The sequence below is a fragment of the Schistocerca gregaria genome, chromosome 8 (assembly GCF_023897955.1).
Source record: "Schistocerca gregaria isolate iqSchGreg1 chromosome 8, iqSchGreg1.2, whole genome shotgun sequence".
Classification (NCBI taxonomy): Eukaryota; Metazoa; Arthropoda; class Insecta; order Orthoptera; family Acrididae; genus Schistocerca; species Schistocerca gregaria.
The window spans coordinates 339,972,672-339,987,110 of NC_064927.1; the positions used below are offsets into that span (position 1 = coordinate 339,972,672).

Genomic DNA, 14,439 nt, shown 5'->3' on the forward strand with positions numbered 1-14,439 from the left:
GGGGTTTGGTGTCCACCGGTGGCCGAACAGCACAATAACCCTGTATTCGTTGTGGAGCGGGTGGGTGGACTGCTGTGCCCTATTGTGGGATTGTGAACCACTGAGGACTAACGCAGGGATGAAGCCTCTCTATCGTTTCTAGGTCGCCAGTTCAATACAGCAAAAGGGAAAAGTGTGCTTTATAGGACTTGCTTGCATCTCCATGGCAGACGAAACACAAACTGAACGTTCTTCAGCTAACGTTAAGAAAAAGTACTGGGTATCAGTACATAAACGTTAAGATCGCACGTAGCTTTTAGCTGGCAACATTGTTTGAGGATTTGAATGGATATAAGTCACTGCAGTGAATTCGACTACTGAAATTACTCCCCCCTGATAATTTCGTGGTAGAACACGCAGCAGTAGGCTGAAAGGTGCTTTTTTCCCTTTTGGATCTGCAATCATCGAAAACAGGCGGATGATATCATATTCGCCCGTAAATGGCAAAGATTTGGTGATATTTGCTAATGTCCACATAACAAAAATAGACCCAATTCTCTTATCCATCGAACTTCGATAATTTTGTTGGGTACTGGACGACAACAACACGTATTTTGGAAAATGAAAAGGACCTGTTTATGGCCTACGCGGCACAAGAGGTCATTTAGGAGGCAGACCATGTTTACAGGGTGAATCATAATTAATAGGTATACGATAATACGCTGCACAGTTACATTGTGATCATCTGTCAAAAGCGTGAATAACCACCTTTTCCAGAGTGGAATGTTGCCAAGCGTGCAGGAAAAGAGTAGCTGAGGTTTCGGAAAGCATCGATAGGCATGCTGAGGATCCATGGTGCGAGTAGCCCGATGGACGTGGTCCCACAGTTTATAGATTGGATTTAATTCCGGGGAATTTGGTGGCCACTGGAGCATGGTGAACTCATTCTGGTGCTCTTCGAACCACGGAGGTACAATGCGAGCTCGGTGACACAGTAATGTCCTGCCGGTAGATGTATCATGCCGAGCAAAAACCAACTGCATTTAAGGTTGGACGTGGTCTGTCAGTTGTGCCTTCCAGCTTGACGAGGTCACCCAGGAAGTGCCACAAAGATATTACACGGATCATAATGCTCCCTCCTCCATCCTATACCCTTTCCGACGATAGTTACTTTGACATTTCACGATGCGCACGCCAACGGCCACCTGACAGTCAGTAGACGGTCTGTTGAGGTACTGGCGTACACTGATGAACAGCAGACAGCATGGGTGCATGGACCAGGCACCTGCTGGTGAGGCCCGGGAGTAGGAGACACTGTTGCTAGCCCCTTGGTTCAAGGCAGGCAGCTGCTCAGTCATCACTCGTCTGCTCCTCCAACCACTTCTCTGCAGTTGTCGTCCACCCTTGTCATGTGGTACAACACAGATGCCTCGCTCCAGTTTTGGATAGCGCCGTTTTGTTACATAGTATATACTTTAAGCGTAACGACAGTTTGGCAAATCCATCCACCCTTGCCCTGAAAGCTAATGATCACGCCCTTTGGAACGACACGCACATAGATCTAATTCCGCATAACGACAACGACAGCACTGTTTCCCGCGTCCTACCCGACATGCTTTATGTACCCTCCACTGCTAGGATGAGAGTTAACGAGCACTTCGCCCACGTTCAAATGTGTGTCCGAAAGAGTCAGCCTTCAGGAATTGTGAAACTAACCCTGTTGATGAGATCGTGTCCCACAAAGGGAACAGATTCTCCACGAGATGGGGAAACTCACAGGCGTCTATTGAGACCTGGGCTTCAGTGTGCAAGTTAGACAGACGAAAACCTACGTCATAGGGGAACCCAGTAGAAGCCGTTTGTGGCCAAGGGACGTACCAGTGTTAAATATTACGGGCCTAAGATCGCCCATAAAGGGAAACATTTATGAAAACTATTTAATTCTGTAGTAATGCAAGGGATCAAGCCACAGTAATTTTAATCTGCCATCCTCCATAAAATTTCATGGATATCCCAATAAAACTGGAATATTGATCATATCTATAATAGTTCAGAATTTACTGTTGAAGTGAAATTAAAAAGTTTCGTGACGAAGACCTGAAAGCTAAAATATGAACGCCTTGGTCGATCTTAACGATCGACATTACATATATGAGGGTCACTCCAAAAGAAGTGCACACTATTTTTTTAATCTTTTACTCTACATGTTTGAAAGTTTTACAGCGTGTAGATACATCCTTTAGGAACAGTATTTTCATTTCTCCAGATACTTTCCATCCCTCTCAACTGCCTTATGTCATCTTGGAACCAGCGTCAGTATACACGCACGGTAACATTCTGGACCAACATGTTGAAGCCACCGTTGGGCAGCGTGCACAAGGGAGTCACCATCTTCCAATACTTCCTTCCCCTATCCCAACGTAGCGTGACAATTCGTTAGCTCCCTGCACATTGTCGGAGTGTGAGCAGGTACGAGGCCTGCCACTGCGAGGACAATTCTCAATGATGCCGTGCCCACTTTCATCACGTAACCTGCTGCTCCTGGTTCGCAGGAGAGCTTCTGTAAAGTTTGGGAGGTAGGAGACGGATACTGGCAGAAGTAAAGCTGTGAGTACCGGGCGAGAGTCTTGCTTCGGTAGCTCAGATGGTAGAGCACTTGCCCGCGAAAGGCAAAGGTCCCGAGTTCGAACCTCGGTCGGACACACAGTTTTAATCTGCCAGGAAGTTTCATATCAGCGCACACTCCGCTGCAGAGTGAAAATATCATTCAAGAATCGTATCATTTCCCCCACACAAAACACATTGAACAAGGACAGCATGACACCTTATTGAATCATTGTGTAACAGAATATTTGCTGTAAAGTTTAGTACATAATAGTTACTTTTGTTCTTTGCTTGGCAGAAAGGACATTGGTGCAAGGTTACTGGCCGTGACATTCAAAGTTAAGAAGGAAATTGTATTGGTTTTATGTAAAAGAATTTATCTTTTATTATACAATGTATATTACTGTCACTTTACGTAGAACGTGAAAGTGGTCAAGCTTTGATTATTTAAATACGTTAAAATGTAAAATAATGTAGAATAAGCTGTAGCCAAACAGATGGACGACTTCAGGCAATGGAACTGCCCTAGTCAGTTGAGCAACGATGTTAATCACGCGGGAAATGCGGCTGGGGACGGACAGTGCTGGTGGAGACACCGTTAGGTTAGGTTACGTTTCGGCTGGAGACACAAAAGCGGACGGTCGGATTTTAGGTAGCTAGGAAGTGAAAACGACTTAGAAAATTTCGCGTTGTGTGATACCATGGCATTTAGTCTTTAAGCAGTGAACAGCCGCTCGCCTGGTGTGAACTCCAACTTTTCGCATAGTTAACGAGGTGGAGTATCGAACTTGTATTTCGCGAAGAGATTGTGAATGATCGAACTGTATGAAATGGATATGCGCTCGAGTGTAACAGTAATTCTAAATATGACCACGTTCACCATTAGTTTGCTTTCCGAATAAACATTATTCCAACCAAATCGGAACTGTGTGGCCTACACCATGAATGGCTCGGTAATTTAGTACCCGATATTACTATTACTGTTGTTACATTTCATATTAACTTCATACAATATCGCAAACTTGCCATCAACCAGACAATTTAACCAAAGGGTCACAAGGGTCTAACTTCGAGCGTGTAATGCGACACGTGTAGTTCAACCTCTAGACGACTTTGAGCCAAGACATTTCGACGAAGAGGAACCACAAATAAGCCCAATCATCTTTGGCATGCTAGCTCGCAAGGGGTACTACCTCCCGTCTGTGACTGGTTATTATAAGTTGATGTCGAAGACAGGCGGCGCTCACATAAATGTGACTGGACGGTGTACAACACAAAGGTACTCGAGACGTAAACTTTGACCAGTTCCCATGTAATTGCTCAAATTTCATAGAAGCCATAAATCAAGAAGAAATACAATACTTCTTCAACACGTTACATATTACAAATCACTGTCCAATCGTACTGCTGAGAGAAATTGTTCAGTTGTTGCCCTCACATTCGGAGGCCGTACTGTACTAATCTCTGCTGAAATTAAGCATTCTTTCGAACGTTCTTTGATCTACTAGTAATTTTGACAACGATGTGCAATTCGCTCAAGTTTTTGTAACGTTTCAACAAAAGTGCTGCAGATTTCTCTTTAAGATAACCTTAGACAGGAAAACTCAGAAAACATGTCTTTTGATCTGAGAGAGCGAGGTACCAGCTGTCTCGACCTGTCAATCTTTCGACCATATTGGTGCATTAGATGTCATATCAGCAGTAAAATGTCCCTGTAGCCCATCATGTATGTACTCGGAGTTTAATGTTATACTAGAAAATAAAAATACAATATCCTCTAGGACTGTGTTCAGTGGTACCAGGATATAATACGTGGATACAGAAGGGCTGTAGTAGCTGCGATTCATTTGTCACGGTCATCGGCGATTAGATGCCACTCAGAGATGGCTCTGCATCCCCTGTCTTTCCTCTGCAGACAGTAATCGTGCCGAGTTTACATTTCGCAAGATTCATTCTAGGCTACATCTATATATACACGGATACTCTGTAAATCACACTTAAGTGCCTGCAGACGGTTCATCGAACCACGTTGCCAATAATACTCAGATTCCAATCACGAACAGCGCGCGGGACATAGGAGTACCTATAACTTTCCGTGAAAACTCTTACTTCACGTTTTTTTAATTATGATGGTCGTTTTTCTTTATGTAGGTCGGCGTCAACAAAATATTTTCGCATTCAGAGAACAAAGCTGCTGATTTAAATTTCGTGAGAAGATTTCGCCGCAACGAAAAACGCCATGCACATCCCAAATCCTGTATCACGTCCGTGACACTCCGATATTTCGGGGATAATACAAAACGTGCTGCTCTTCCTTAACCCTTTGTTGCCTGACTGTACTTAAAAGTACCAGTAAGTTTTGACACTCATTATTTTCTCGTGTGCAGTTTCGTGCCTGTCGGTACATAACAGTAGCTCTGCTCCACTGTTTCATAGATGTTATTGTGCAATACATAGACCTCTCTGGCGGTCAGAGCTTGAAATTATTTTTCGCGCGCTGCTGTGAAAACAGGAGATTGTATGTGCTTGTTTCCATGGTGTTGCCTGAATTTGTGCGCAATTTATTGAAACTTCCGCCGAATTTTCCATTGTACGTACTTACCTTCTTTGGTTTTTTATAATAGTTCGAAGCATTACGTTACAAGTGAATGAGATAAAGTGGAAAATATAAGACGGTACTAACAAGTCCGCCAGGTTGTGCGAACACTTTATTGTAGCAACAATGCGTTACCTCTCACTAGTTCTTCTGGCCACTTTTTCTCACACAGAAATCGGTGAATACATTTGCCTGTGGAACAATTAGAACAAACAGGAAAGGTTTGCCAGGGAATTTACCTAAAGAAAAATGTCTAAATCAAATCACAGTGTGTCATCTTTCGACCTAACAGTATTTCAATGGAAGGAAAATATAGTAGTGTATTTTGCGTCAAACTTCCATGGCACTGAACAGAGAGTAGTGGCAAGAAAACAGAAAGATGTAACTAGTATGACTATACCATGTCCATTTATTGTATGTGATTACAATGAAAACATGGGTGGTGTGGATCATGCAGACAGAGTACGTTCAACTTATGGTCTTGACAAGCGATCAAAGAAATGGTGGCACCGTCTCTTCTGGGGAGCAATAGAAATTGCTTTTGTCAATGCTGACGTCATTTTCAGTGATTTACATGGGGCACTGCCACTGCTGGAATTCAGGCGTGCTGTGGCACTAGGGCTTATGAATGAACAGCAAGTGCCAAATCTCAAAAAGAGAAACTCTGGTAAAGATGAAATAACAATCCCAAATAGAAGGAAGGATAACTTTTCTGTTTCGAAGGATGTACGTCTTGGCAACCGAGGGAACCATTTTGTAGTGTTCAGTTGTAAAAGAGGACGATGCGAAATGCGTGCGAAAAATAAAATTCAGTAAGGACCACATTCACAATGTAGTACATGTAAAGTGTATTTGTGCTGCAATGAGAAAAAGAACTGTTTCCTATAATTTCATGAGGTATCACTAAATATGTGATATGTATATACTGTCAAAAATGTATAGCTATGTTACTATGTATTGTGAAGTTGCTCTAGAATAAATTTATGCGAAATTTGAAAAAATTCAGAAATATATTTCTGTTAATTAATTTTCTAATGTAAATATTTAATATTTATGTGGAATAAAGTACAAGTTATAAAAATTGGAGCATTTTTCTGCGCATGTTGTGATTCTGTCCATGGAGTCTGACTGTACTTCTGAGTACCACGAGAGAAAAAAGTTGTTAAAAATAAAATTTTTACAAATAATCCTACCGTCATTTGAGGCCACAATATCATAAATTCTGCAAGTAAAATGTTAAAAAGTAATTTTTTTCTTATGTCATGAAACAAAGGGTAAAACTTTCTCCATATACACAGTTAATCCTATCTTCTAAGGATCCTATATCGCACTACAGTACTCCAGAAGAGGCTGGACAAGCGTAGTGTAGGCAGTCTCTTTAGTAGGTCTGTTGCATCTTCTAAGTGTTCCGCCAATAAAACGCGGTCTTCGGTTCGCCTCCCTAAAAGATTTCTGTGTGTTGTTCCCAATTTAAAGCGTTCGCAATTAAAATTCGTAGCTATTTAGATCAATTTAAACTCCTTAAATTTGGCTTTTTCATTGTGAAACCAAAGTTCAATGGATTCATTCCAGCACTCATGTGGATCACCTCAAATTTTCATTATATACAGTCAAATGCCAATTTTCGCAGCATACAGATGTCTTTTAGAAATAGTTCTGCAATTTGTGTGATTTTCCGAAGAATTTACTTCACGATAAACGACAGCATCAACTGCAAACCAGCTAAGGCGGCTCCTCGTGTTGTCTACTAAATCGTTTATAGACTATAGATAAGGAACATAAAAGGGCCTATAACACTAACTTTGGAAACGCCAGAAATGACTTCAGGTTTACTCAATGACTTTGTCATTTACTACGAACTGACAGGAAATCACGAATCCAATCACATAACTGAGAAGATATCCATTAGTCATGCAGTTTCACTACAAGCTGCTTGTGTGGTACAGTGCCACAAGCCTTCCGGATATGCAGATATTCAGAATCAATTTGAAGTCCCTTGTCAATAGCACTCGATACTTAGTTTGAGTAAAGAGCTAGTTGTGTTTCACAAGAACGATGTTTTCTAAATCCGTGTTGATTGTTTGTCAATAGAGTGACTTCGAGTTAAAACATAATGTTGGAACACAACATATGTCCAAAACTCCTGCAGCATATCGGCATTGATATTGGCCTGTAATTTAGTGGATTACTCCTGTGTTTTTTTGTGTATTGGTATGCCCTATGCAACTTCCCTGTCTTTCGTCTGGAGTCAGATTGTATATGATTGTTGACTACGGAGCTATCTCATCAGCATACTCTGAAAGGAACCTAATTGGTATACAGTCTTAACCGAAAGACGTGCTTTTGTTGACTGATTTAAGATGCTTCACCACTCAGAGGATATCTACTTCTAAGTTACGTTTGCAGCTGTTCTTGATTCTGATTGTGGAATATTCACAACGTCGTCTTTCGTGAAGGAATTTTGAACGGCTGTATTTAGTAACTTCGCTTTAGCAGCACTGTCGTTCATACTATCTACATCACAATCACGCAGAGAAGGTATGGATTGTGTCTTGCCGCTAGCATACTTTACGTACGACCACAGTCTCTCTGGATTTTCTGCCAGGTTTCGAGAAAAAGTTTCGTTTAGGAAATTATTATAAGCATCTCACACTGAAGTCCATGCTAAATTTAGAGTTTCTGTAATAGACCACCAGTCTTAGGGATTTCGCGTCTGTTTAAATTTGGCACTAGTTTTTCCTTGTTTCTACAACAGTGTTCTGATCTGTATGTATACGAAGGGAGATCATCTCTGTCGTCTAATTTATTTGGTATAAGTCTCTAAATTGCCGTGGATACTATTTCTTTGAATTCAAGCCAAATCTGGGTTACACTGACATTGCTGATTTCGAAAGAGTGGAGATTTTTTTCCCAGGAAGGAGTCAGGGCGAATTCTTATTTGCTTTTTTGACTAGTTATATTTTTCGTTTATGTATAAGCGTGCCCAAACGACGAGTACGTACTCCTGTTGAAGAACGTCAGCCACTTCAGCGGGGCCGCATTGTGTGCCTATGGGAAGCTGAACGAACTCATCGACGGATTGTTGCTCGTGTTGGACACTTGGAACATGCCCACGTCTGTAGTATGTGTTCTGGTCATACACGTAACAAAAACGCATGTAAATATCGTCTAGTTTTTAGAGTAGCGGTGGCCGACCGAACCTCATCCAGAGAACATATTGGGGCAAATGTTCAGCCGAGGACCACTGGGAACAGTCGGTTGGCATCAGGACTAAGCTGACGTGTGCCTCTGGCAAGACAGCCACTGACGTCACTACACCATCGAGCACGGCTGCTCTGGCGCCGTGAAAGACTTGACTGGAAGGCGGAATGACGCTCTGTCATCTTCAGTGATGAGAGTAGGTTATCTGTATGAGAGTGATGGACCTTACACGTGTATGGCCTATTCAGGAATGCTTGCGCAGACGATACACAGGTCCCATCCAGGCCTCAAAGCGTGCCAAGCCATCAGTTCCAACGCGCGGTCACATTTGGTGTTTCTGCAGTGTTAAGGAACCAGTGTCTGCAACATTGCACAGGTTGTGTCCCCAGTGCTGCTGCCGTTCCCTTGGCACTAAAATGATGTTCATTTTCAGCAGGACGATGCACGTTCAGATATGAACGCTATATAACGTGTTAACGCCGTAATGCTACTTCTCTGGCCAGGAAGAGCATCAGGTCTCTCTCCACTAAACCACTTAAGGGAAACTGTGAAACGGAAACATACTTGTGTTCAATTGATCGCAACAACCATTCCTGAATTGCATTAATAGACGCAAACTGCTTTGGTCAGTCTATTGCAGGATGCCATTCGAAAGCTTTATTGCCGCTTGCATGCGAGACGGCGAGCCTACGTTGTACCTACAGTGGGATACACTTCATACTGATGTAATCGTTTGGGCACCCTCCATTGGACCATTTTAGAAAGCATTCTGTGATTGGAGCTCAGTGATCGGTATAAAATGCTAAGAATCAATAGAGAATCTAGACCGCCTTTTCACATGCTTTATTTGTAAGCAAAGTGTTCGGCCGTTTCCTCAGACAATCTTCAGGCTTTCGCCGCCATTACGGGTGCTGGTGACTGCAGACAAAGCGAGATCAGTAATAGTAGAACTACGGTTGTCACTGTTGAACAAAACTTCTGCGGAACAGGTAGTTGCTAGTTACACTATGCCGTGCGGTGTATGGGCGTCTTGTCACGGTTCGTGTGGCTGCCCCCGTCGGAGGCTCCATTCCTTACTCGAGCGTGTGTGGGAGTTGTCTTTAGCGTTAGTTTAAGTTAGATCAAGCAGTGCGTAAGCCTAGGGACCGATGGCCTCAGCAGTTTGGTCACATAGTCCTTACCACAAATTTTCAAATTGCTGGTCACAGAGAGACCGCAAGCCATTTTAGAAGACTACTTCAGTGTGTCCCAGCTGAGCGGCTACCATTTTTTTAAAGCAGTTAAAAGTTCATTTAAAAATGCTGTGGGGGCCATTATGAAAGCTTCTTTTTCTATTCGGCGGATCCGAAGTATCAGAAATAAAAAATGTTTCACTTAGTGAGAATCACGATAATGCATAAAAGTGGTGTATTTCTCACTTTTACGATAGAAAAATGTACGTTCTGCTTACGGAGAAACAAAAATAACCGTAGATATATACCTGAATGGTATAAGATTATTGAGACATCCTCTGTTTCAGCAGTGAGCCTGTTGATGACTGGATGTATTTTTGTTTCGGTTTAAATTGTCAGTTACTCTGCAAATCATGTCTTTGAGCCAACATTAAATTGAGAAACCGTTTTTATGTTTTCTGTCGTTCCTTGTTCGCTTGTTTCTTATTATTGTGTGGTGGTGGTGGTGGTATTGCGAAGTACGCTAATTTTTTCTCGTGTTTTCTGCGTTTGCAAACACATTTCAGATAAACACTTCTTTCACAGTAGTTATTTTTATAAAATAAATTATTTAAAAAAAGTCACACTTTAAATAAAATAATAGACAGTGAAATTAAAGTATTTTGTGGCTGATTCCAGGCACACAAGAGGGAAGATTTTATAAAGCAAATACACTGGTAGATCCAAATTTTTTCCTCCAATAATGTAGCGCCAAAGATAAGAGTTCATATAGTTCAAATTATCAATAAGTTCTAAGAAATTTGTTCATTAGTAATAAACTGAAAGTAACATAAGTTACAAGCAAAAAGAAAGTTTAACTGTGTGTAATATTCACTTAAAACGTTGCAATCATTTTTAATTTGTAATTTGAATGAAATACAGGAGCGTGAAAAAATTGCTCGGCACGTCTCAAGCGATCCTTGCTTGCGCCTGAAGCTTACTCTGTATTAACTATCACACTCTGGGTCCCTGATTTCAGTTACTTCATACGTTACAAATGTTTGACTGACATGTGTATTAAGCCACTGCTGGTGAAAATAGTACTCCTCCAGGGTGGAGCTGCTGACAAGTGAATTTGTTATGGACCTTGTAAGTGAGAAATGTGGCAAACGAACAAAAGCTTGATACTGACAGTATAAAAGCAGCCCTTGTTAAGGAAGGTGGCCACGCAACGAATGTACTTGTGAGTAACAAATCTTGAACATCCGCATAGCATGTTCTCGAGCTACGAAACTGTGACAAGCAGGGAGCACCATCCTATCAGCGAAATAATGCTAGAGGTTCCGAAAGTCAAATGTAGTTTCAAACTCGTGGCAAGGATTGGCAGTCCAATCCATCATCCAAGCACACTATTATTAGCTTCAGGGGGTTTGTAGTAGTTACTGCTAGATATTTTACATAGCAACATACTATCGGAAAAGCCTGCTTACATTTCAAAAATAAAACTAAACACATCTTTTTAATTAGGATGATAATATTCGTTAGTTACTTAAACTCCATTGCGCTTATTGCGTAAATTGTCTATATACGCGGCATGCCCGAACGCATTCAGTCAGTAATACAAGCTATGTCTCACAAACCACCATCTGAAGGAAACGACCTTGGTACCCAGGCTGAAGTCCTTCCCTGAAATGATGCATAGGGATGATCTCAGGTGGCACCTTCAGAATATGCTGGCTCACCAGCGTCTTGACAACGTTTCCTCATCGCGTATTATCAGACGCGCATCTTCCTAGAACTCCACCAGGAAAATGATACAGGGACCTAATCCATTAGAAGGGAGAAACAGTGTATCGTTAAAGAAAACAAATGCGATTATCTTTCCCCGTAAATTGCTGCACGAAGTGAGAGGAAACTTCACGGCACCGAGTGACATGAAAGTTTGTGTAATCATAATACAGCTATTTCGACTGTTAGAAAATCCCAAAAATTGAAGCTTATGTAGATTTTGTTTCCAGAATGAGATTTTCACTCTGCAGTGGAGTGTGCGCAGATATGAAACTTCCTGGCAGATTAAAACCGAGTGCTGGACCGAGACTCGAACTCGGGACATTTGCCTTTCGCGGGCAAGTGCTCTACCATCTGAGCTACCCAAGCTCGACTCACGCCCCGTCCTCATGGCTAGTTCTGCAATCTTCGCAGGAGAGCTTCTGTAAAGTTCGGAAGGTAGGAGGCGAACTACATCTACATGATTACTCTGCAATTCACATTTAAGTGCTTCGCAGAGGGTTCATCGAACCACAAACATACTATCTCTCTACCATTCCACTCCCGAACAGCGCGCGGGAAAACCGAACACCTAAACCTTCCTGTTCGAGCTCTAATTTCTCTTACTTTATTTTGATGATCATTCCTACCTATGTAGGTTGGGCTCAACAAAATATTTTCGCATTCGGAAGAGAAAGTTGGTGACTGAAATTTCGTAAATAGATCTCGCCGAGACGAAAAACGTCTTTACTTTAATGACTTCCAACCCAACTCGCGTATCATATCTGTCACACTCTCTCCCCTGTTACGTGATGATACAAAACGAGTTGCCTTTTTTTCCCACCCTTTCGATGTCCTCCGTCAATCCCACCTGGTAAGTATCCCACACCGCGCAGTAATATTCTAACAGAGGACGAACGAGTGTAGTGTAAGCTGTCTCTTTAGTGGACTTGTGGCATCTTCTAAGTGTCCTGCCACTGAAACGCAACTTTTGGCTCGCCTTCCCCACAATATTATCTATGTGGTCTTTCCAACTGAAGTTGTTCAGCTAAGTCCATATACACAGACACCATAAGAGTAGGCGATAGCAAACATTGAATGATAAGCATGTGTGATAAAAGGCTGATCCACTAAGTATAAATTGATCTTTGCTATTGTCTTTTTTGTGTGTGAAGTGTGTACAGTTTACTCCCTGTTACTTAAATAATGTAATTTGTACATCCAAATATTACATCGTCGGTATTGCTTTAAATAACTTCCTTTCGACGACGACGATGATGATGATGATGATGATGATGACGACGATGATCCGTATCTTTCTGCATGGACTGAAGAGATTCAATGAAATTTTTCTTGGGAGGTAACCATAATACAATAAGGAGCCATAAAATAACAGTAGAACCATTAAGTCTTTGTCTTTTGCAGGAGCTCCACTCGTGGTGTCTGGGCCGCATTTCCTGAAAGCTGACGAGGATGTACGGACCGTTGTGAATGGCTTGAATCCAGTACCCGAGAAGCACGAGCCCTATCTCGTAATCCACGAGGTGAGCTAACCTGTTTCTCAGTTCAGCTGCTGCATTTATTTTACTAAAACACTCGGTTCCCAGATAAGTCGCTGAAGTCACAGTTTGTACTGCTCAGGAGTTTCGCACTCTTTCTTTCCTGGGTACGAAGACACTGAAAATACGATATAGCAGTCTTCTCCCCGCAATAGCGACAGATCGTAATACATGGAAAGGATGACTCAACAGCTCAGTGTTTCGGTGGACGTGGTTCCACACACAATTATCAAGACATCACTGGTATCCTCAAAATGAACCTGGCTCTGCATGTTCTAAGAATATGCTCAGTTTTAACGTAAAGTTACAAAAATTGTCGTAAAAGAAGTAAAAAATGGCCTTCACATTGCGAAAAAAGATATTACCGTTCTCTACGACATAACACTTCGTTTCTGAGAATTTACGTTTTGACTGTAGTAGGAGTGGAAAAGAAGACAATCCAAATGTTAGATATGTTGTACTAAAGAAAGAACTGAGATGTAGGTGGACTGATAACAAATGAGGTGGTTCTCCACTGAATCAGTGAAGAAAAAAAATTCATGGAAAACACTGACAAGAAGGCCAGTAAGACTGGACATGTTGAGACACAGGAACTACCTTCCGTGGTACTAAGAGGAGATGCAGAGGCTAAAAACTGTAGCGGAAGATGAAGATTGGAATGTTCTGATCTTCAGTCCAAAATTACGTTTGATGGAGTTTTCCATGCTAGTCTATCCTGTGCAAGCCTCAGCATCTTCGAATAACTACTGCGACTTACAGCCTTTTGAAAGTGCTTACTGAATTCATCTCTTGGTATTTCTCTACAATTTTTATCCCGCAAGCTTCCCTTGAACACTAAATTGGTGATCTCATGATTTCTCAGAATGTATCCTATCAACCGAATCCCTTCTTTAAGTCGTGCTACAAATTTCTTTCCTCCACAGTTCTATTCAGCACCTCCGCATAAATTACGTGACCTAATCTTCAGCATTATTCTGTAGAACCACATTTCAAAAGCTTCTGTTCTCTTGTCTATCCATCGTCCATGTTTCACTCCCGTACCTCGTTACACTTCAACAAAATACCTTCACAAAAGATTTCTTAACGCTTGAGTCTGTATTCTATGTTAACTAATGTTTCTTCCTCAGAAACGATTTCCTTGCCATAGCATGTACACATGTTATATCCCCTCTACTTCGGCCACCATCATTTATTTTGGTACCCAAATAGCAAGACCTATCTTCTACTTAATACAACAGATAATGGAGTAAGTTGGGTATAACGCCCAAAATGAGATGAAGAGGTTGCCATATCAGAGGAAGTCGTGGCGGAGCGTGTGAAATCACCCAGAAGACTGATGCAACGCAACAAGTTTGGTGAAAATGTGATGATTTACGTCTGTAGTGGCGGCTCGTAGGTGGTCACAAATTTTTAAATTCAGGTAAATATGAGGCTGTGAAATTCATAGCATTTTCAGTACAACACGTCCAGTTCTCATAATACTTCCACAACTTAAATTGCAATAATAATAATAATAATAATAATAATAATAAATCTCCGTGGAGGCCTGGGAAAAGGATAGGCCTCCGGTATGTTCTGCCAG

The 14,439-nt window shown here is 41.7% G+C and overlaps 1 protein-coding gene across 3 annotated transcripts in view; it reads left to right on the forward strand.

The window, feature by feature from the left end:
- Positions 1-14,439, forward strand: part of LOC126284013 (lysosome membrane protein 2-like) — a 395,168-nt gene that overhangs the window by 362,286 nt on the left and 18,443 nt on the right. For all 3 annotated transcript variants that reach the window (XM_049982556.1, XM_049982555.1, XM_049982557.1), the window contains exon 9: positions 12,724-12,842. In XM_049982556.1, coding sequence (XP_049838513.1) covers positions 12,724-12,842 — 119 coding nt within the window. The remainder of the gene's footprint in view (positions 1-12,723; positions 12,843-14,439) is intronic.